Source organism: Pavona decussata, unplaced genomic scaffold (assembly GCF_977016875.1).
Source record: "Pavona decussata unplaced genomic scaffold, jaPavDecu1.1 SCAFFOLD_9, whole genome shotgun sequence".
Classification (NCBI taxonomy): Eukaryota; Metazoa; Cnidaria; class Anthozoa; order Scleractinia; family Agariciidae; genus Pavona; species Pavona decussata.
The window spans coordinates 1,517,501-1,542,021 of NW_028145432.1; the positions used below are offsets into that span (position 1 = coordinate 1,517,501).

The window sequence follows — 24,521 nt, forward strand, 5'->3', positions numbered from 1 at the left end:
TCACACATAACACTCCATGAAATCTGTATTGTTCAATAAAGGATTCACACTGATCCATGAAATAATAAAAACTTAGCAGGCGACCAGGGTTCATAGGTTTTAGCTCATTAAGTAGCAATGACCAATTTTCACACGGCAGAGGATGGAATGAATATCGTGAAAAACAACGACGAGCGGAAGCACGAACCAAGACGAAATATAACCTGTTCATGTTGACAACATAACTGAATATAGACATCTTCATCCCTTACTTTTATAGTGATCAAGTTACAGACAAGACGCATTGATTGGGAATTGTAACAAAAGGCGAAAACATAGTACACTTTACATCTCACGTTTATTCATAAACGTTACACACACAATTCTAAACAACGGTAGTTTGAATCACAGCAAAGGTTAGTCTGAGAGAATTTGTTTCCCATTTGCGTGAGGTAAAATAAATTAAAAAAGGTTTGTTTGTAAACTTCGGTTATGCAATAGCTTCACGCATTATTAAAGAGATTCGATGGTCAGCTTTGTCTCCTCCCCCCACGTGCTCCCAACCCACGCTGACTTCCTTATTTGGTCATAACAAGTGCTAATTGGTCAGCTTTGTCTCCTCCCCCCACGTGCTCCCAACCCACGCCGACTTCCTTATTTGGTCATAACAAGTGCTAATTGGTCAGCTTTGTCTCCTCCCCCCACGTGCTCCCAACCCCCGCCGACTTCCTTATTTGGTCATAACAAGTGCTAATTGGTCAGCTTTGTCTCCTCCCCCCACGTGCTCCCAACCCACGCCAAGCCAACTTCCTTATTTGGTCATAACAAGTGCCATAAAGCTAGGACAACCGCCCGTTCTAAATCACTTCCAGCTGGACGATGTCAACTGAAGATCATGGATCTAAACAAACGATCCAAAGTGGACTATCGAGCTTTAATTGCGGACAACGAATTATCTCAGTTGATGTCGGACGAAGAGGAATTCCAGTCCAATGAAATTGTCGTGGATTGGTCGGATGTGGAAGAAGACGAACTTGTTAGTGCAGCAGTGGAAGAGGAAAAATGGAGCGGAGACGAATTTGAATTGCAGTCCAATTAAATTGTCATGGATTGGTCGGATGTGGAAGAAGACGAACTTGTTAGTGCAGTAGTGGAGGAGGAAAAATGGAGCGGAAACGAAGAGGTAATGGTGGATGCAGCGGACCGCGCGGAGCGTTTTTACCGATTTCAGCAGAGCATCATGGACCAGACAGGAAGTGGAGGAGCTACGGACGAGCATGGACATTTCCATTTCGACTTTCAACCAGTCAGAGATAGTAGGAGTGAACGCATGGGTGTCAGGGAAAGGGTGTACGAAGCCAGACTGAGGCAAACGGGACAATTCATGGCCCCTCAAAATTTGCTGAATGCCTTGCAAGAAGGTCTGAGAAGGGCTTTGAACCAAGTGGTGCGAGATGTACCAGGCAGGGACCGAGTGTACTTCAGCCTGGGATCGAACCGATTGGCCAACAATTACCGTTCGTGGGGTATGCGTGCTGACGACTGGAGAAGTGGAGGAGATCACGTGGACGAAATTTTAAGTCACTTGGCCAAGTTACTCAATTCTAATGAACAATTCGAAATGGACGACAGCTTCAACGTTTCGTTTGTACACGTGGTGGACGGACCATGAGGCACAGGCAGTAGAAGAAAACGCAAGCACACAGCGGGTCGCAAGAGTTACAATGTACTCCGAGCAGACAAAAAATGCATCATTCGCATTCCCCGGGACGACTCAGAACTGTGTTGTGCCAAGGCCATCGTGACCGCTAAAGCGAAAGTGGATGGACACCCCAAGTGGCGAGGCTTCTTGGAATGTAGGCCCATTCAGATGGAGGAGGCCGTCAAACTTCACGAAGAAGTAGGTGTACCCCAAGGTCCGTGTGGGTACCAGGAACTGACCAAGTTTTCAGCTGCACCCTCCCTATTTGATTATGAACTCCTGTTGATCAATGCAGAACAAAAGTACCAGGTGACTGCCTTCGGTCCCATGTCGGACAAGAAACTGGTGATTGTCTACCATGATGGACACTACGATGCTGTTACCTCCTTGCAGGCGTTTTTCAACAAGAACCACATCTGCGCACACTCTTTCAAGAGCTACAATGACGCAGGAAGACATAACTGCACCGTGAACAAAGTGCACTGCAAAGCTTGCCTTCAAGATGGATGTCTTGATTTCGTGGAAGCCAAACGTAGGAATCAGTGGTCAACGTTACCCTGCCCACACTGTCGTTGCCTGTTTTACGGACCCAAATGTCTGGAAAAACACCGCACTCACAATTACGAGGGCAAACCCTGCACGGACGAGAAACCATCCGTGTGCACCACACGCAGAAAGTGTCCCCATTGTTTCATCCTACTGAGAACCAGGAAAGAACAAAAGGATCATAAGTGTGGTCATTTCAACTGCCCCTCGTGCAAGGATTACGTTCCGATCGCCTCTCATCAATGTTTCTTGCAAGTGGCACCCAAACCCCAACAGATTCGGGAAGAAGCAAAAAAGAAGAGGCAAAGGAGAAAACGGGCCCGACGAGGAGCAGCCGCCGGCATGGCCACTCTCAGAGCCAACCTGTCGGATGAAGAAGACGTGCCCGAAGAAGACGAAGATGAAGAGAAACCACCTCTTCACGTCTTCTTTGACATTGAAGCCATGCAAGATGACGAAAAACACGTGGCCAACTTGTTGGTTGCCAAGATCGAAAACGATGATCGACCTGTGCGCTTTTAAGGGGCAAACTGCATCCGCGATTTCTTGGAATGACTAGAAACCTTGACCGAAGAAGACACGCGAGACCTGATCGTTATGGTTCACAACTTCCAAGGGTACGACGGATACTTCATTGTGGACCAGTACCACCAGCAATGTCAATCCCTAGACCAGATCCGAAACAGTGCCAAAATGTTGCAAGTGACCCAGGACCGAATCTGATTCATCGAAGGCCTGTCCTTTCTGGGGATGCCACTGTCTGCGTTTTCCAAGACGTTTGGTTTAACGGAATTGAAAAAGGGGTACTTTCCACATAAATTCAATACCCCGGACCATCAAGACTATGTGGGTCCCATTCCCGCCAAGGACTATTACATGCCCGAGGATATGTCTCCCGATGGCAGGAAAACATTCGAAGAATGGCATGACCAACAGAAAGACAAGGCATTCGACTTCGCCAAAGAACTAGTGGATTACCGCGAGTCCGACGTCAAGTTGCTCAAAGAGGGATGCTTGTGTTTTAAACGGTTGTTTGAACAACACACCCACTTCAATCCCTTCGAGCAAATGACGATTGCCTCGGCCTGCAACAGGGACCTAAGAATGAACAGGATGCAGCCCAACACGATTGCCAGCGAACCCCTCCACGGTTGGAGAAGAAAAACCAATCAGTCCCAAAAGGCATTCGAGTGGCTCTACTGGATGGACCGACAGTTGCGAACAGACCACTGGAATGGACTGACGGAGGAAGAGAGAGACGGACTGGACCTTATGGCTCGCAGCTATCCTCATTTAGATCATCCTCTTTACAACCCTCGCTTGGAACACGCCAAGAACCGGGGCGAACATCAAGTACCCCACACCAGGTACACCGTGGACGGGTATGATTCCACCAGTCACACAGTGTACGAGTTCCACGGATGCTTCTGGCACGGATGCCGGACATGCTTTCCAAACAGGTACGAATCGCACAACCGATTGCTGGGCAAAACGATGGCCGACGTATTTCACCTAACGCAAAAGAAGATGCAGTTTCTAAGAGACAAGGGCTATGCTGTGGTGGAAATATGGGAATGTCAGTGGAACAAGCTGAAAATAGAGAGTCCCGACATCCGAGAGTACCTGGAAAGTCTGTGCGCCTTGGCCCCACCTTTGGAACCGCGCAACTCCTTTTACGGGGGAAGGACCAATGCCGTCAAACTTTATCGCAAAGCAGAAGGTGAAGAGAAAATCAAGTATTATGACTTCACATCTCTCTACCCCTGGGTGAACAAACGAGGTCGCTACCCCGTGGGACATCCAGAATTCCTTAATGACGTGGACCCCGCCGACCTGGACCAGTACTTTGGTGTGGCACAGTGCAAAGTCCTTCCACCGCGAGATCTTTACCATCCCGTGCTTCCATACCGAGAAGGGGAGAAACTGACTTTTCCGTTGTGTGCCGCCTGCGTTAAAGATCAATTGACCCAACCCCTGGTGAACAAATGGTATGCGTGTCACCATATGGACCACGAGAGAGCCCTGCAAGGCACGTGGTGCACCCCGGAACTCCAGAAGGCTGTGGACAAGGGGTACAAGATTCTCCACATCGATGAAGTCTGGCACTTTCCCTAATCGCAAGTGGGTGTCTTTAAAGATTACGTTGACATGTGGTTGAAAATAAAGAAAGAGGCCAGCTGGAAGGGAACCGAAGGGGAAAAGGCCGAGTACATTCAACGATACCACGAAAAAGAAGGTATTCCTTTGGATGTTCTAAACATGGAATACAATCCAGGTCTGCGACAAGTGGCGAAGATCATGCTTAATTCAATGTGGGGCAAGTTTGGCCAACAAGTCAACAAGACCCAGGTCAAAGAATTCGTCGACCATGTGGCTTTTCACAAGTTCCTGGAGTCAGACCAACACAACGTCAGGTACGTGAGTCCACTTACTGAAGAGAGGGTAGAGTTCCATTACAAACTGCAAGAGGGGGACGTCAGCGTATCACCGAACTTGAACATATTTATTGCTAGCTTCACCACTTGTTGGGCACGATTACACTTGTACGAAGCCTTGGAGCTCTTGGGAGAACGCTGCCTGTATTATGACACGGACTCTGTCATTTTCATCAGTCGTCCTGGTGAAACCGACCCACCCCTCGGCGATTTTCTCGGCGAATTCAAAGATGAGCTCGACGCAGGAGACCACATCATCGAATTCGTATCGGGTGGTCCAAAGAATTACGGGTACCAGACCTTGCTAGGTAAAACCTGCTGCAAAGTTCGAGGTTTCAGCCTCAACAGTGAAGGAGCGGCCCAGTTAAATTACAAAGTGATGAGGCAAAACGTCCTTGACGAAGTGCAGAAACCGCTGAAGAACACGCGCCAAATTCAAGTCGTCAAAAGCTACAAAATACACCGGGATGCGAAAAATTATCATCTGTATACCTTTCCAGCGATCAGAACCCGCGCATTGCCCTAACTTGGACACCGGAGGGGAAGAGGAAAAGAGGGCGGCCGAAAGAGACCTGGAGAAGGACTGTGGAAGGAGAGAGGCAGAAGATGGGTTTTGACACTTGGGGAGAGGCTGTCATTGCTGCGAGAGACAGGGTGGGATGGAGAAAACAAGTCAACGGCCCTATTCTCCCAGAGGAGATAAGGAACTAAGTCAAGTAAGTCACCTTTCCAGAGTACAAGCAGTACAAGCTGGTACACACAAAAAGAGTGTTAGATCCACTGGCCTTTGCAACATACCCATATGGATACAAAGAAGAAGATGAATTAAACATTAACAATTTGCTGGATTTGTTAATATAGCCTGGGACGAGTGGTCACTAGGACCCTAAAACACACCCGCATGTAAATCAGGTTTTATTTTTTTTCATAAAATAAATTTTGTGAATTTTCAATCGTATGTGTCACGTTATTGACCTCATTCCCATGCGCGCGTAATATTGCACAATGATACTTTCCCGGGTTAAGGTTAGGTTAACGTTTATTACATTAGTTCTAATAGATTTTTTTAAAAAAAACTTTACAGTGATTGCTCTGATGGTCTAGTGGTTAAGACGCTACGTTGTGGCCGTAGAAACTCAGGTTCGAATCCTGGTCATTGCACTTTTTTCATGGCTCCTTTTCGATCACACATACATACGTTTCTATTTTACAATTCGTAAGCGGCCATTTTGAATTTATTATCCACCCCTCAATGCGCTTTGGCGCCATCTTGAATCTATTAACCAGAAGGGGCCATCTTGAATTCATTATCCACCCCTCAATGCGCTTTGGCGCCATCTTGAATATATTAATCCAGAAGGGGCCACGCCCGTATGAACTGCTCGACATTACTACTAACATAGTTAACTAAATTGATTAATTCTGGGATATTCCAAAATTACACAACAAAATACACGAATGGGTAAGTTAGAGATAAGAGTACATATTGTTTCTTATTTCTTTCAGATACTCCTCAAAACCGAAGGAAGACAGGCCAAATACAGCAGCCAAAGCTCTTAACGAGTGCGATGATGATCTCTTTCCAAATATATATGTGCTCCTCAAGATATGCGCCACAATCCCTGCAACGAGCTGTGAATGCGAAAGAAGTGCGAGTTGAAATGTCATATTTTTGTAAAACGGCAACTGAGAACCCCTACAACAACTGTAATACACCAATTAACAGGTTTTCTCTGGGGCATTGTATAAATCATTCCAGCTAAGACAAAGGAAGTAACAGGAAAGAATGAAAAGTGTTTAAAACGAGAAAATAAAAACCTTAAAATACATCTCACTTCTCGTATACACTGGGTATACCCCTAAACCATAGCTTAATTTGCAGATCTCAGCACATAGTTTCTTGCCAAAGGGTGACTTGGTCTTAAAAGTGTAAGAGGAAAAAGTTACAAAAAATGGAGGGGTGGTTAATCGTGTCGTATGCAGGAGGGGGGTAAGATTTTATGCTTCCATTGTGCAAATCTTTCCAAGATCTGTTTGGTGTCCAAATTTTATCCAGATTGACCCAATATTAAGAAAATTATGACTTTTTGTGCCATATGGCACTCTTGAAAGTGAGAGGGTTAAGGCGGCTGCATACATATAACAGAGCATGCATGGGCCAGAAAAGGCTGTCGTCCCTCGCACTAATACACATTTATTACCAAGTTAAAATTCTTTTGGATGAGGTGGTAAATCTGTTTGCCACCAAACACCCACGGATGCTGGAGATTGGGACAATTCTGAGGGATTTATAGTGCCGCAGTATTTTGATGTATCATTTTACATTGTAAAATTAGTCCTTTATAACTGAATTCAAACAATTGTATTCAACAGATGTAATATTCAGCTCCTACCGTGTACTTTGCCGTTACAATTTCTCATGTATTGCTACTTTCCCAAATAAATGGATCAGAGAATAAAAAATAAATTTTGCTGGTTTGGTCCACTTTGGCCTCGTTAGCACCCCCCCCCCCCCCCCCACATAAAATCCTGGTTACGGGCCTGAATAAGCCCTGACACCATTTGATTTTAAGCAAACAAACTTCTAAAGTTCTTGAATTGCTCCTTGGTATATAAACTCGTATCTAGCACCAGATATTACAAAAGATCACACGACTCAACTGGGGGAAGGCATTCCAGAGTGCATTTCTCTTGCAGAATAAGGAAAGGATCAAGGCCAATTACAGATATCTTTTCTATATATCTTCTCTATATGTCGCCATGTAATGAATAGCCATAGGCAGACTGAATAAAGTTGGCATTTGTTATCTTCTCAGAGGGACACGCTTCAGTAGCTGCCATGTTGAATAAAACATCACTCCTCCACTCCTCCAAGATGGCAGTGCCTCGTTTTCGAAATTTTTGTGACGTCATGAGAACAGACTCAACACTGAGTTCGAATATGATCCAGGTATATTACAAACTAACGTAATGGTTTACAAAGGTACTTTCTGGAGTGTCCATGTCCATCAGCAGTAGACAACTTCGACCTCGAAAAATCGTCAGCCATTGTTTCAGCGATGCTATCCATGAAGAAAAAAGATTTGAAGCAAAAAGGTCTTGGCAACAAAGCAAATGCCATTCAACCAGTTGAAACAGAAGATATTGAAAAGATGTGGTCGTCAGGTGCAATCGGCCTCCAAAATCCTCGCTCTCTTCTCCAACTGGTATGGTGGAACAATGTCACGCACATAGGAATGAGAGGATTTAACGAACAACCTGACTCTCAACTAAGTGATTTTACCGTGACAGAGCAGTACATCAAATACAAAGAGCAACAAGCCAAGAACCGCCTGGGAGAAGAACTGACTGCGACAAAACGGGCGAGAAAGTACAACAACAAGATTTGGAGGATGGATGGTGGAGAGCGAGATCCGCACAGAGCATTTATTGAACACGTTGGCCATTGTCCAAAGGGTGATAACGTTCCTGGAAATTTCTACCTGAGTCAAGTTGACAGCCCAAAATCCTATGTCTGGTACAAGATGGTTCCAACTGGTAGAAATACATTGGCAAAGCAAATGCAGAGTATTGCATTCATTGCCTCCATGGACAGCAAATTCACATATTCGAGTGGTCGCAAAACAGTCATCCAAGCACTCTGTGATGATTTCAACCCACTGGAAATCTCAGAGCTGACTGGCCACGCCAATCCAGAATCCATATCAAGCTACAGCCATAAACCCTAGGAAAAACAGCGGCAAATGTAAAATAAGTTGGTCGGTTTCAACCCAAGCACGACAACTACCAACAGCGATTCAAGTCATGCTTTATGGGAGATTGTTCTCAACAGCTCAGCCACGCCAAGCAACACAGCATCTACTAGTGACTGTTACAACAGTGTCAGTAGTTCTAGTCACCTGATGGTGGGGCAGTTGGCGGGATGTTTACTGGAGTAACTTTTAATAATTCTCCAGTACATATTTCCATAAACTTTCAGTCCAACATGACACCAACAAGCGGCTCTCTGCAATGAAAGGAAAACAGTTGGTTTTAAGCTTTTTTGAGCTATTTTTCGTGAGACTTTACTGAGAAATTCCAGTCTTAATCATAATATTTTGAATAAAACAGACCTTCCACCTTTTTTTAATCAGGCCCCAGTTGTTTAAAGAACAGATAATTTTATCCACTGGCCATGTCCCCATGTCATCAATAAACCTTCACGATTTTAGCACAACGATGTCGCAGTTCAGAGCAAGATTGTAAATATCTTTTTTTAAAAACAATCGGGATTTGATATTTCAGTTCTAGGTGCCCATGAGAGGACGGATATGGCTTTTACTGTAAGTATCATTTCACGCTGAGTTTTTTTCTTAGATGTGTTGGGTAAGTGTGAAAATGTGTGAAAGTGTTGGGGATCAAGTTGTCATCGCTTATAATACGGTCCTGGTAAATGTTGTCAGCTTGACGCTGTAACCTATCAAACGTTTGAGATCAACGTATCATCGTATGATAAATGTCGTAACTTGATTCTTTGATCTAAATAAAAGGCCCCGTAACATGACTCTTTGATCAAAATAAAGACTCCATTGTTTTACCTGTTGTTCTTTGATCTAAATAAAAGGCCCCATTCTTTTATGTCGTAACATGTCTCTTTGATCTAAACAAGAAGCTGTTATCAGCTGGTTGTTCTTTATTTGACTGACTGGTTTTTTATCAGGATAAATAGAGTTATTATTATTATTATTATTATTATTATTATTATTATTATTATACTCGAGCCATATTTGACTGAGTGGTGCGTAAGCCTACGATCTTTTAGCAGTGATATCTTCCAGCATCACTAAATCCCCAAAATGGATAGATATAGACATATACACTCAGGAAAAAATAGTTCAGGCTTCAGAAGTGATTCATCCTCTTATTACTACAGCTGTTTGGTATGGTCAGGAGCTGACCACACTCATCAGGTCACTTTATCGAATGACCGGTAAAGATTCAAAAGCTGGCTATACAAAGTAATCAAAAACTGGCGATTTAAAACAAGCCGCTGCTAGGCGATAAAGTAAAATTCCACATGCTGTGATAGAATTCACATGCCATGATACAAACGGTTACGTTACGTGGTTTTTGGTACATATCTATTTATATGAGGGAATGGATTTGTGAAATCATTCGAACTGGTGACTTAAAACAAGCGTTTGCTGGGTGATAAAATACTAATGCACGTGGCGTGATACAAACGGTTACTTTACATTATTCGAGAGGTTTTGAGTACATATCTATTTCTGAGGGGGAATTTACTTGGTTAATTAGTTGCGTTTGTTCAGACTATAAAGATCTTTTCCACAGATTAAAATAAACTTCTCGTGAAGACATAGGTTACATTTCGCGTTAGTGTTATTATAGGGTTTGCACTTTTTGAGTACTTTCCATTTAACGCGAAATATTTTGTTTGCGTCCTTCAAGGTCCATATGTGTTCAGATAGTTCCGTTGCATTAAGTCTGTTGGCGTTTTGGAAGAATGTGTTGTGGTTTCGGTATCGTTCTTTAAAGTTTGATGCCAGTCCCACGTACGATTCTGTTGTTGTTACCGTCATTTGCTAGACCACGTTCGCTTGGAGGCATTTACCATCAAGTGGGCATTCTACCTTCTTCCTGCAGTTGCAGCTCGGGTCATGATTTTGGTTTGGGGTCGTTGCTACATTTGAGAGTATCTGTTTGTTATGTGATGCGATGATGGTTTTCATGTTTGGCATGCATGAGTAGCTGAGTTTTAGTGTGTCTGTTGAAGATCTTGTTTAATGGGTGGTTCTTGGGGAAGCATTTGTCGACGATGGATAAAAATTCTGAACAATTGACAATTTTTAAATCTCCTATATTTAGCATACACTGACATAAACACTCTAATATCAACTTATCAATATAGGCTCAAATTCTTTTACTCAGATGTATCAACGATATGAAACATGATTCAGTCAAACAAAGTTCTGTGAGCTCCAGGGCACAAATTCAAGAAGTTTGGTGACAAAACGGTTTCCTTCTCGAACAAATTCAAAAACTGATGACAAAATTGCAAGAACGTTCACACAATTTGTCGTGCGTGATGTATTCCTTGGACTGCCAATTTTTCTGAACGTGCCTTGTTTCGCGTTTCGTAATAAAAATGCTCCGCGCGATAACCTATGAATGTTCAGGATTTTTCCAGCGGAGGAATCAAACACGAGATTTGTCATCGCAGGACTGAGTGCGACACGATTGCAATCGCGTCACTGATTACATCTCTATGAAGTCAAATTGGAAAATTAAGTCTTATCGGTGGTCACCCAAATCAAAGCTATTCAGCGGTACTTTCTTTTTGGGCAATTTTGATGTTTATTATGCGTAGATCGAACTTGTAAGTCTCTGAATGAAAACCTTAGGCGTTGACATTAAATAAAAGCTACAGAGCAGCAGTTTTCTCAAACGTGGATTTTGGCATTTCGTAAAGTTGACTTTTGAAAGTAAAAACGGCTTAATGGATCCTATTCACCTAAACATCGAGCACCTCTGCTGTCCTATTATTCTAAGCGTTCACTAAGTCAGAAACTGTCTCTCTTTTCCCCTCTTCCTCATCGTGCACTTGCGATTGATCGTTCGATTCGACATGACCATCCTTCTGCTGTGACACATTCGCATTGTTTGCGGTGAGGGCTGGATCTTTGGAATTCTTTAAATTTTCTGAGCATTCGAAGGTTCCGAAGAAAACTGCAAAACCTCACTATACTTTTCTGTTTCAATTTTGCATTCGCGTTTTGCATGCCCTCCATCTACATCATCTTGCACGGAGTTAAATTTATTCACATGCTGCTTGTGCGACAAACCTTCCAAAGGTTCATGATGTCTTGCACAACTGTCACCCTCGCTAATTTGCCAATCAGACGAAACCGAATGCACCATGTTCAAGCTACCTCCTCTTCTGTTAAGCTATATCCACTGGCTTTAACCCTTACGTTTTCGCTTTCTTCGCCACTTGACATGCTATCATTGCCATCACCTTTTCGTTCTAATGACTCCAGAACCCTCTCAGCGCAACTGGAAACCATTCACGAATGCTTCCCAACCGACGCCAAATGTTTTGATTCGAAAGAATAGTGAGTCGCAGAATACATCGGGGAGAGAGAGGGGGAGCTAAGAAAGCGAAAAAAAATGAGGGAGTTCGGGGCCCTCCCCTCCCCTGATTACTTAAGGTTACTCGATACCTTCAGAGGTGTCTCACGTTTAAGCGATGTAGCGCGTCCAGTTTAAACTGTAGATAGCTAAACCCCTATATCAAATTAAAGTTTATAGAGCTGACTATCAAACCATACCAAGAATTTTGAAATAAAATAAATTGTCGGATTTTTCACGACCTCTAATTGCGCATCCGAATCACCTTTTTAAAGCTACAAGTCAAAGGGAATTCTGTTTTTTGCTAATTTAATTTGCTCCTCAGTTTCCGGACCTAAAGCGCTAAAAAAAACATGTCTGTGTTTTGCCATATTCAATTGCAGTGAAAAGTTATAGAGCATTTTCGAAATAGGATGAAAAAAATGTGGAGTAATGGTACAAAAATTGCTCTCGGAGAAAAAATATTTCGCAAGAAAAAATTCGAAGACACGTTTTTGTTGTTTATATGTTAAACTAGCTACTGTCCAAATTTAAAGGCAAACGAACAAATTCCTTTTGAGTTTTAGCTCTTTGAAGTGGCTCCTCCAAGTGAAAAAAATTTATTCGAGAAAACAGCGCTAAAAATTCGGCAATTCATTTTATTTCAAAATTCTTGGTTTAGTTGGATAGCCAGCTCTATAAGCTTTAATTTGATATGAGGGTTCAGGTATCTACAGTTTAAACTGGACGTGCTACATCGCTTGGACGCGAGACACCTCTGAAGACACCTCTAAAGGTACCGGGTAACCTTAACTCGCCGCCTCACGGCCCGAGTACAAAGAACAAGAAGAATTTGATAACGCGACCAAAAACACAACTCGTGCCGCCCGAGTACAACAAACAAGACCGAGAACAATAACTCGTGGCCTGCAGTCTTATCTCTTGGCCCATCGCAACCCCAAAAATAAAAAAGAATTTGATAACGCTACCGAAACCTGAACTCGTGCTGCCTTACGGCCCGAGTAATAAAAGACTCCATTCTTTTACCTGTTGTCTATATTGGTTTTAAACCACAAGTCGGTAGTTTGAAACAGGATGACACTGAGAAAGGGCTGCTCGCCCTTGACTCGTATTATTAGCGACGAGCTGCTTTCTCTTGAGAGAAATTGGTATGTTTTAACTACCAGTATTTGTGGTGGCAGTACCCCGCGTCAATATTTTCTAAAAACCTCTGTCGTTCAAATTTTCCCCGACGAGTTTAAAACGATGAAAAGGGCCACCCTACGTCTGGCCAATGAAGCCATGTTCGATGGCAAAGCTGTGTTGGATTTTGAAGTTGTCGCTTCATCGTTTGGTCTTCTTGCTGTTTTGTTTCGACAACAAGCTCAGAAGAATTCTTTCCATAAGGATCAACGTTTCAGTCGTTTAAAAGAATTTTTAAACGGCCTTGACTTTAGTGCTTTGTTAGTTGAACATGAAACGTTTACACGTGGCACCCCGTTTCCACAAACAACGCCTTCAACCAAGGATCAACACCGGCCTCGCATAGCTCAAAAGCTAACAATGCCAGCTCCGCAAACACCACCAGTAAAAGGAGAATCTGCGGAACACCACCTGCAAAATTCCACGCCAAACACGAGGGAGATTTATGCGAATTTCGATAAGCTGTTAATAACAAAAAGGGGACAGCAGCTGATCAGTGAATGCATTATGTGAAGAAAGGAGGGAAAGTTTGTCCACCGTTCTCTCGTTTTTATGCGCTTTTGGCGACCAAGACGCTACTGGTATTATAAACGATGTTATCAAGGATGTGGCATCGAGGAAAGGGGTGAAGAGAGCCATGAAAGATCTCACTGGTGAAGAGACGTATGCAAAGTATGTGGAGAGCCTGAGAGTGCCAGATTGGGTACTGTTTTTTGAAACTCGCGCAAGAATTTCTTGCCACACATGGCAATCGGTGATCAACATCACTAAGCTTGGAAGGACGGGGGTAAGTTTTTCACCTTTTTGTCACAAAAACGTGCAGTTGCGTGTTGCGTTTCATGTTGACTACCGTGTAGCATGAAAATTTTGCGGGTTCTAATTTTTGCGGATTGACCTCAATCTGCAATAATTAGTTCCCGCAGAAAAAAACATCCGCAAAATAAGACGCCGCAGAAATTAACTCCCTTCAGTCAAATTTAAAACTCCGCTTTTAATAGACTTGTGCCACTGGGCGGTATACATTGGACTTAAACAAGAACATTAACATGATTTTCCATTGGAAAAGGCAACTAAGGCTGTCAAGAGTAAAGCAGTTCAGTACATTAGATTGGCACAAATGGGTCATCTGAAGGAATGCACAGACTCGAATCGTACAGCAGACCAACCATGTTATAGTGGCGCTTCTGCAGCGGCCTGCACAGAAGTGCCGAAGTTCACTGAACAAGAGTGTTATTTTTGTCGACTGAATCTGTCTCATTGCGTTACAGTAGGGCATAGTTTTGCATTTTAGCAGGCCGCTCTCAGTAAGTCTTGTATACTAGCTACATTTTTCACTCGAAAGCCCCTCTGTATGCCTACAAAGGTTTCAGCTACGTTAATTCAAACATTCATACTGCTTTGTTTATAAAATAATGTACGGTAATACTGGTCGTGGCAAACCGTATTAACGAAACAGTGTTTGGCTGTGCATGGCTGGGGTAGGCTTTTTGTTTTGTTTTGTTGCCAGTTGTTCAGTCCTTGTTCACCTCCCTAAGGTATTACAGTGATATGTCCCTAATATGTAAGTGTTAGTGGAGTGAACTGTGACTTAGCATACCGTACAATTAAAGTTGAAATATTTTAAAAGCTTTCTTCCTCTTAAATGTTCTGCTGCTTGAACAGAGCATCGCAAAAATTAGCTCTCAGTAGAAATTTCAGTCATCTTGAAGCCAAAAATTTGTTCCCGCCAATCCACAAAATTTGCGTGCTACACGGTAGTAAGCTGTCGACAAGAAGATGAAACATTTTGGCCTTGCTGATTCTTCTGACGAGGGTCAGTCCACTTCAGCTGCCAATTCCTTTAGCAGCGACGACGAGAGATCCAAGGATGCCAAGGCTCGAAGTAAGCGGCGTAAAAAATTAAAGTCAGGAAAAACGGCTAAGATAACTACCCGCATCGTTAATCCTCAGATCTGGCCACATAGCGAACTCAGTTTAATGCATGTTTCTCAGGAAGTCTCTTATGATGACTTGACGATTGAGGAATTTACTGCTGGTTACTGTTCAATTCTTAAGAATTCTCGTATGTCCGAAGTAGGGAAAGCGGTGCGGATATCGCATCTGTACGACTTAATGTATTTGGCCATGCATTACGAGTGGGCTGCTGTTCGACGATTTCACGCAGCCGTTTTAATTGAGATAGAACGAGGTCAGATTCATTGGGGAGACTCTTTTAATCACCTTGAAAAGCTCTCTTTTCACGATCAAGCCAAAAAGAACGTTCAGTCGAAAACGCCAAAAGTACAATTTTTTCATCTTGCCCTTTTGGTGAATCAGCACAGGAGGGCAACACTGCTTCATTGAGTTCTCTGCATTGACTACTCGCATCCAACTTTGGCCTTTTGCAGACAATCACGTCTTGTCTGTGTAATGATCAGGATAATGACTCTGTGGTTTATGATCTTTGTCAGGAATCCCCTTTTGATTTCACCGTTTACCACTTGTGTGGTTCTCAGAATGACGTCTCTTTATTTTCTATTGATGGATCCTGTTGTAATTACAGTTATCGTGCTATGGATTCCGCAGTTTTGGATCACTCATTTACTGATTCGGGGATTCGTGAGTATTCTTTTCGTGACTGTCAGGTTCACACTATTCCTGTTTTTGACATTATCAATGTTGATATCTCCCTCTTTGATGTTGCGAGCTCATCGGATTGCGGAGAGACAAACACTGGACTTCGTGACTCTGCGGGTTCCCTTTTCGAGGGGATACCCCTTTTGATTCTTCACAACGTGACTTTGGAGTGTCTTTATGTGAAGATCATGCTCGTGTTAATGCTACCCTGGATGTGTGTTTTCCTGCAACAACTCGTGACTTTGTGCCGCATTCCCTTTTTCCGGGGAGCAATTTTCTGGAATCCCAAATCTTCAATTTGCGGTTTCTCTCCATGACAACAATGCATCTCATGATTCTGTGAGTGTTCCTGATTATGATGACCATCAGAACACCCGTGTTGCCACAAATCGTGACTTTGTGCCGAGTTCTGTTATGTCTGGAGATCAATTTTCTGGAACCTCAAATCGTGACTTTACGGTTTCCATTCATGACAACAACCCTCCACTTGACTCTGTGAGTGTTCCGGCTTGTGACAATCATCAGAACACTCGTGTCGACACAAATCGTGACTTTGTGCTGCCTTCAGTTATTCCCGGGGATCAATTTTATGGAATCTCCAATCGTGACTTTGTCGTTTCTTTTCATGACAACCACACAACTCGTGACTCCGTGAGTGTTCCTGATTATGTCAATCATCAGAATACTATGTGTGACACTGTGGTTTTTGCTTCTTCTGAGGATCATCAATCGCCGTGGGACGTTAATGTTCAGTCTGTTCTGGAAGATAATGCTTTTGACATTTCCAATCATGACTGTGTGTTTTCTACTGATCCTTGTCCCAGTAACAGTCTCACACTAGTTTCCCCCGACCCTCTTAATTAGTTCGTTTTCTTACATGAAGCCGTAGCGTTCACTGGATTACCTAATTACAAGTGTCGCCCGTATCCCTATTTTTACTCATTTACGCCTTGACATGTGGGATGATCTGTTAGTTGATTATCATGATAACATTATTTGCGAGTATTTGCGCTATGGGTGGCCCGTGAATTATGACTATGCCACATGCGGTTTTCCACGAACTCACGACCGTACTCACCGTGGTGCATTGAATTATCCTTTCGGCTGTGTCGAAGTATCTCCAAGACGAGATCTCAATCGGAGCGATCGCTGGTCCATTTTCCGAGATCCCGTTTTCTACTGGTCAAATGGCACTTTCTCCTTTGAACTCTGTCGCTAAGGGTGATGATAACAAACGCAGAATCATTCTCGATTTAAGTTCCCCTTCGAGTTTGTCCGTCAATACAGGAATTTCTTGTGACGAATACGATAGGCAGCTTTTTCATTTGTGCTATCCTACAGTCGATCATATCACGGAGTTCGTGGTCAAGCACGGTGTCCGATGTCAAATTTTCAAGCGTGATCTTCGCCGGTCTTACCGTCAATTTCCTGTTGACCCTTTTGATTATCCGTTATTGGGCTATTGTTGGGAGGATCTCTTGTACTTTGACACGGTATTGCCGATGGGTCTTCGTTCCTCAGCAAAGGCTTGTCAGTGCATAACGTCCGCCATTTGTTTTATTTGTTCGCAATCCGGGTTCGACGTCCTCAACTACTTAAATGATTTCATGGGGGTGGCTCCCAAGGATCTCGCACGGGACTCGTATGATTTTCTCGGGTGCCTTTTGTCTCAGATGGGATTGACTGAATCATCCGCCAAAGCCATTCCACCCGGTACGGTAGTCTCTTATCTCGGAGTACAATTTGACACTGTAAATATGACGATGTCTGTGCCCCCTTCCCGAGTGGCGGAGATAACTTCTTTACTAGCGAGTTGGCGTATCCGCAAGTCTTGTACAAAAACTGCCTTGCAATCGCTAGTAGGGAAACTTATGTTTGTGGCTAAGTTCGTTCGTCAAAGGCGGATCTTTGTTTCATGTATTCTCGATTTGCTTCGCTCGATTCAGTCTCCCACCCATCATGTCTGTTTAACCGCTGAATTTCGGAAGGATATTCATTGGTGGCAACTTTTTCTTCCACTTCACAATGGCATCTCGGTCATCCCCACATCACCCTGGTCGGCACCTGATAAAGTTTTCGCCGCCGATGCCTGTTTAAGTGGGTGTGGTGGGTTGTCTTCTACCGAGTACTTTCATTCTCCTTTTCCAAGTTTTGTATCTTCATTTTGTTCCGCGATTCATCATCTCGAACTTCTTACTGTGATGGTCGCTGTGCGTTTATGGGGTCAACGTCGGCACGGTCGCCGCATTCAGCTTTTCTGCGATAATGAAGCTGTGGTTTCGGTTATTAACACGGGTCGTACTAGGGATATTGTCCTGGCAACCTGTTTGCGTGAAATCTGGTTGCAGTCAGCCCAGGGTAAGTTTGAATTGCACGTGGTCCATCTCTCTTCTCAAGCTAATCGTACCGCGGACCACCTGTCGAGTTGGCATATTTCCGATTATTATTGCTCCAGCTCTTACAGGAACAGTCTCTCGCTAACTGTACTTCTGTGCATCTTCCTCAGGACATTTAATTTTTTTTTTTTTTGCAACTGTATTATTTATTTTCAAAACCCAACAAAATTGACGCATACAACAAAAGCCTTACAGACAAAAGAGGCGTTTACAGGACAAATAAAATAAAGTAAAGTCAAAAAAAAAATTATCAGTAGCTAAACAGTTTTCTACAGCCGTTTTCTTTACATAGTTTGGTGGCAGCGGTGGATAATAACATTCACGTCAAATAATAATAAGGACAGTTTGGTAGCTACCTCAATGTACTAGGGAATGGGGACTAAGCTTAGAAAGGTGTGACCCTAAATTTTTTTTTTATTTCTAATTAATATTGAGGAAAGGGAAGAGAGGCTCCCATTTCTTTTGATTTGCTCTTGATTTATAAGACTCAAAGTGAAATTGTGATTTGAGGACCAGAAGGAAGCTTTTTAAAAGTGGGATCTTATTGTTTACCCTGAAACACCATATGAAGTACCTTGCTAAAAGAAAGCACAAATTCAGTTGAAGGGCGGAAACGGAGTTGTCAGACCTCAGACCTAAAAAAATGGCCACATCTTTTGAATAGTTTCTTGGTATTAACTTAAACCGCTCTAGCCTTTCAACCAAATTATCCCAAAAAGGAGAGACCTTTGGACAGAGCCAAAATAGGTGGGCTAGGTTTTCTGAGGAGCTGCTAGAGAAAGAGCAATTCTGGTCTTCTTTAATACCAATTTTGGTTAGAAAAACGTTTGTGGGTAGGATACGGTGAAGAAACCTGTACTGGAAGTTTACGAGTTTTGTGCTTTTGGTACACTTAGCTGCTAGCGGCTTTCCAATCAGGAGTCCAATTTTCGTCAGAGGGAAAACTGTTGTTCCATTTCAGTTGGCTTTTCACTGTTGAGGTGCTTTTTGTGGAAAGAAGTTTCTTATACACTAACCTGTTACCCTTGTCACTTTTAAGAAATGTATGGAGGAAAGAGTCGGGTGTTATTGTGTCACCAGTTTCCTTAGGAAAATGAGCATTGTAATGGTAACGAAGGGCTGATACAAGGCCAAAGTACTTCAGTGGCTTTACTTGTATTTTTTGAGTGTTAATAAACTCATCGAAAGAGAGAAAGTTGTGCGAGTCCCTCATTAGATGAGCTATCTTGGTAATTCCATGAAGAGAGAGTTGTTTATTGAAAGCCGGTTTGTCTTCAATCCTAATTAGCGAATTGTGCCATATACGTTGCTCAAGGAATTGTTGCTTCGTTTTTATGTGTTTACAGAAATTGACTTCTGACCAAATTTCCAAAAGTTCCTGTACAAATGGGTCTTGCACCGTTATTGTCTTTCGAGTATCACTTTTATTTAGATTACCAATGAACACTGATTTTCCGCCATATTTTCGAAGTTCAAGTTCGAAAAACTCTTTCCATTTTCCATGATTACAACCATCAAGATATTTTTTAATCCAGTTAGTCTTAAGCGACTTGTTAAACAGCGTTATGTCGACCATTTTTAAACCTCCTTTGTCGTAGTCGTTTATCATCACGCTTCGTTTGATCTTGTCTCCTTTATTATTCCAGAGAAAACTGTAGAAAAGGTCATTTATCTCACTTATGATTCTGTGGTTTGTTACAAGTGGAGCTAGGATATACGTAAGCTGTGATGCGGCTAAGCTTTTGATAACTAGGATTTTACCAAGTAGAGTTAATCGTCGATATTTCCAGCAGCTTAGTACGTTTTTGATCTTGTCCATTTTTTCTCGAAAGTTTAGGTTTAGCATGATATTGTGATTAGTAGAGATCCAAACACCAAGCACTTTGATTTTATTTTCAGGCCATCTAAAATTTCTCTCAGGAAAGAGTTTTTTATTCTTTCCCGCCATTGATCCAATCCATAAGGCTTCGGTCTTAGTGTTGTTAAGTCTGAGACCAGACACACTGCCAAACTTTTCAAGTGTATCAAGAGTGGCAGATAAAGAATTTCTAGTTCCATTAAGGATAAATGTTGTGTCGTCTGCATACTGACTTATTTTAATTTCTGTATTGTTAATAGAAATTCCTTTAATATTATCGTTGGATCTTATTGCTTTGGCTAAGATCTCCGCCAAAAGTATGAAGATATATGGAGAGAGAGGGCATCCTTGCCTAACCCCTCTTTGTAATTCAAAGAAACTGCTTGACCACCCATTATTCAGAACACAGCTTTCAATGTTTTTGTAAAAAGTCTTAAACCAATGAATTAAAGAGGGTCCAAAACCAAAGTATTGGAGTGTGCGCTCGATAAAAGGCCATTCCAGCGAGTCGAAGGCCTTTTCGAAATCTATAAAAAGTAGTAGACCTGGTATATTTTTTTCTGAAGCATACTTGATAATACAATCTATCAGGCGTATGTTTTCTCCGATGAATCTTCCTTTAAGATAACCAGTTTGATAGTTGTTGATAAGTCTTGGAATAACAGTCTTTATCTTGTTTGCTATGGCTTTTGCAGCTATTTTATAGTTACAGTTCAAAAGAGTTAGTGGGCGCCAATTTTTTAAAAAGTATGATTCGGAATCTTTCTTTGGTATAAGTTTAATAATACCTCGTCTCTGTGTGATTGAGAGCATTCCTCAGTCGTAGGCATAGTTAAAAGCACTGATTAAAAAAGGGGACAGGTCTTTCCAAAATATTTTGTAAAAATCAGCAGGGAGGCCATCCGTTCCGGGAGTTTTGTCAGGTTCCATGTTTTTTAAAGCCTCTAGACACTCTTTTTCCGTTAATAGGCCCTCACAGCTTGCTGATTCATTGTCGTTCAGGACAGTTTCATTCTCGGGCTCAAAAAATTGTTTTCTGGTAGTTTTTGGTTTATGCCTGACGAATAAAGCTCTGAAAAGTAAGTTTCGCACTCAGTAAGGATGTCTTTATCTAAGGTGACAAATTCATGTTCACTAATTTTAAGCTGACTTATTGTGCTGAGTCTAAAATGCCTTTTCTCAAGGTTAAGAAAATATTTGGTGCTTTTTTCGCCCTCGTTGTACCATTTAGCTTTACACCTTAAAATTGCCCCTTGGGTGCGCCATCGGATTATCTGCTCTAATTCACTTTTGCAAGATTCAAGTTGCTCTGTTAAGTTCGTTTTCTGAGGTGCGCTGGCTGGAAGATCTTCAAGTTCTCTTTCCAGTGAGGCGATTCGCTCTTCTAGTTCGAGTTCGTTATGTATAATGTTACGTTTTTTGGCCGCTGCGAAGCTAAGAGATTTCTCTCGGACTTTAAGTTTAATCATGTCCCAAAGAAGGGCAGGGTTCATCGTTTTCCTATTCTTGTTTTGTTTGTCTGATGGTCCGTTTTATCAAGTCGATGTAATCAGCGCCGACTAAGAGCGATGTGTTAAGTTTCCAGAACCCACGTCCCCTAGGGTTTGAGTGTAAGGAGATATTTATTGTAATCAAGGAATGGTCTGTTTTAAAGCCCGGAAGGATATCAGCTGAACTGACAATGTCCAAAAGACTTTGACTTTCAAGGAAGAAATCGAGTCTACAATGAATCTCAGGTCTTGATTGACGCCACGTATACCTTCTGGCTTCTGGATTTAAGATTCTCCAGGCGTCTACAAGGTCAAGATTTTCGCATATGTCACAGACATTTTCAAATTTGATGACGCCCTTTAATTGTTTTCTTTTGCAGAGCACCATCTCCGTGTTCTCCGACAGGGTTTGCAGGAGACTCGTCGCGCGTCCTTTGCTGCAGGAACGCACAAAAATCATCAGACTCAATGGCAGGCCTTTTTCCTGTTTTGTAGTTATTTTCAATTGACTCCTATGCCCGCCAGCCTCGAGACACTTGCATTATATTGACAGTTTCTAAGCCGCAGCATGATACCAGCTTCTGTGCGGAATTATCGTAGTGGAGTTAAACTTCTCCATCTTTTAGCTGGCGAGGACATTACCGTTATTAAAAGTTATGAATTGATGATTCTCTTAAGGGGATTAAACCGTCTGGCGCAGCATGTGCCTAACAGGGTGCCTCCAGTCACCCCAGATATTTTGTTGCAGTTAGTATCGTTAGTAGATTTCACAAACCCAGTGGAGGTCACTTTTATGTCCGCTTTCCTTTGTACTTTTTATTTACTAGCAAGAGTTTTGAGCATAGTTCCTAGCACTGTTTTGTCTTTTCCACCTTCCATGCATTTGTGTCGACGTGACATTGTACCTACTTCTACAGGTCTAGTAGTTTTATTTAAGCATACAAAGACTATTCAGTTCGGGAAAAGGCGTCTTTTGTTACCATAACTGCGTATGCCTCAGTCCCCTCTCTGCCCAGTGCAGATGTACGAGCTTATGTGTTCTCTTGTACCTACCCCTCCTCAGTCTCCCGCCTTTTTACTCCCCACAAAGGCCAGTCACACAGTTACTGTTACAAAATCACAATTTGTTTCTTTTTTCGGGACCTGCTTTGTCGGGCAGGTATTCCAGATTATCGCACGTTTCGGGGTCACTCATTTTGACGGGGGGCCGCTTCTTGGGCTTTTCGTTTAGGTGTTCCAGGGGAAATCATCCAAGTTTATGGGGACTGGGTCCCTGACACTTACAAGTCTTATTTAGAGATGTCCATGGCGGCCAAGCTGCAGTTAGCCTATCGTATGCGTCAAGTTTTAAGCTATTTTCTTTTGATCTTCCTTTGGGGGTTTGGTTTTTGGCGGGTCAGAGAGGTTTATTCAGCGATTTGTATGTTACTTTAGATTTGCTAGCTTCGCGAATAAACTTCTCTCTCAGCCAACAAAGGAATCTATGTTTTCATTTGTTATTGTTTTGCGTTACTCTGGGGGAATTGGCCTATTTTGGGATCCTCTCAAAATGCTTAATTGACCCCTCACGCTATCAGTTATTTATCTACCGTCAATCTTTGTAATTATCGAATGTATCAAGTAACCATATACTTAACTTGATAACTTAGGATACCGTGTATTAGTTGGCTTTGTAATTATTGCAAGTAACATCACTGTCTTTGTGTATAGTAATTTACTTTACAAGTATATTCGATTTTTTTTCCTGCCCACCCTCCCGGGTCAGAGAGGTTTATTCAGCGATTTGTATGTTACTTTAGATTTGCTAGCTTCGCGAATAAACTTCTCTCTCGGCAAACAAAGGAATCTCTGTTTTCATTTGTTATTGTTTTCCGTTACTCTGGGGGAATTGGAGTGAACTGTGTCTTAACATACCATACAATTTAAGTTGAAAATATTTTAAAAGCTTTCTTCCTCTCAAATGTTCTGCTGCTTGAACAGAGCATCGCAAAAATTAGTTCTCAGTAGAAATTTCAGTCATCTTGAACCGCAAAAATTTGTTCCCGCCAATCCGCAAAATTTTCGTGCTACACGGTAGTAGCCTGGCGTCATTGACGCTTTAATTTTGGCGCATTTACCACGGAGATCGCTGGATCACGGACGATTACGAAGAAATATGTTTCTTTTAAAAGATACTCATAACTCTACTTCACTATTATTTCGACTTATTTGTAGTTATGATGGACTATTGCTGTCTTACCTATTTTTTTTCGTTGATCGAAATTAATGACAAATTTTAATCTCAGATCAAGTTAATTTTTATCTTTCAGAAATCCTCTGACATTCCTGTATTGTTAAACACCAATGAAATCAAGGCCGTTAAGAGAATGGTGTTTGGAGTGTGTAAACAGCTGATGGGAGTTCAAAAAGTCTCTCTTCTCATTCAAGGGTATTGCGTGAAATTTGCTCCAGTCGTGGAACTGATCACCAGGGAGCAAAGACTTCACCAGTTGTCTTCTCCTGTGATCAAACTTGTGATCAAAATCGACGGAAGACCCTTTTGGGGTAAGGAATCACTTCACGTGTGCTGTCTGCTAATATTTACAAAGACTATGACTCCTTTTTAACAATTTCAATAATTAATTTTATTGACTTTCAGAGAAAGCTTACGTGACACACTATGACAGAGTAGAATAAATAGTTTATGATTATTTACCACTAGTATTTGCAAATATCAAGAATTTTTTCTTTGTAATATTCAGGTCGAGATCAACTGCTACATGTAATTGGTGTTGTCCCCAGTGTATGTCCTTTGTCCTCAAATCAGAGTGCAAAGTCTGTCTACCCTTTGGTGATAGCAAATTGTAAGGAGAACAGGTATGTAATCTACTGCTATTAATATTGTTATATTGCATTGGTCAAAATTAAAACAAGCGTGTTACATGCTAGTGGAAAACTGCCCATTTTCAATTATTGTTTTTGTTAGTGAAAGATAAACCTTGCAAAATTTAGCATTTGCCATAAAGAGAAGTTTTTAATGTTTGCATGTTTATGGTTTGTTGACTACAGTCGAACCTCCTCTTACGACAACCTCTCGTAAGCAACCACTTTTCCAAAATACCAAAAGTTTTCAAGTCAAATCACTATATACGGAACCTATTGTAGGCGACCACTTTTAGATATGATTTTTTGAGAATTTCGATTGTTCTT

General features: G+C 42.1%; 1 protein-coding gene and 1 pseudogene across 2 annotated transcripts in view; both read left to right on the top strand.

Moving 5' to 3' along the window:
• Positions 1-2,977: 2,977 nt before the first annotated feature.
• On the top strand, positions 2,978-4,342 carry LOC146488477 (uncharacterized). The gene has a single exon (XM_085115852.1). It carries the CDS (start codon positions 2,978-2,980, stop codon positions 4,340-4,342), a length of 1,365 nt encoding a protein of 454 aa, XP_084971978.1.
• Positions 4,343-13,035: 8,693 nt separating this feature from the next.
• LOC146488478 (uncharacterized) overlaps positions 13,036-24,521 on the top strand; it is a 247,934-nt pseudogene continuing 236,448 nt past the window's right edge. The window contains exons 1-3 of the transcript XR_014865880.1: positions 13,036-13,759; positions 23,642-23,876; positions 24,074-24,188. The product of XR_014865880.1 is annotated as an uncharacterized LOC146488478 (transcript). The remainder of the gene's footprint in view (positions 13,760-23,641; positions 23,877-24,073; positions 24,189-24,521) is intronic.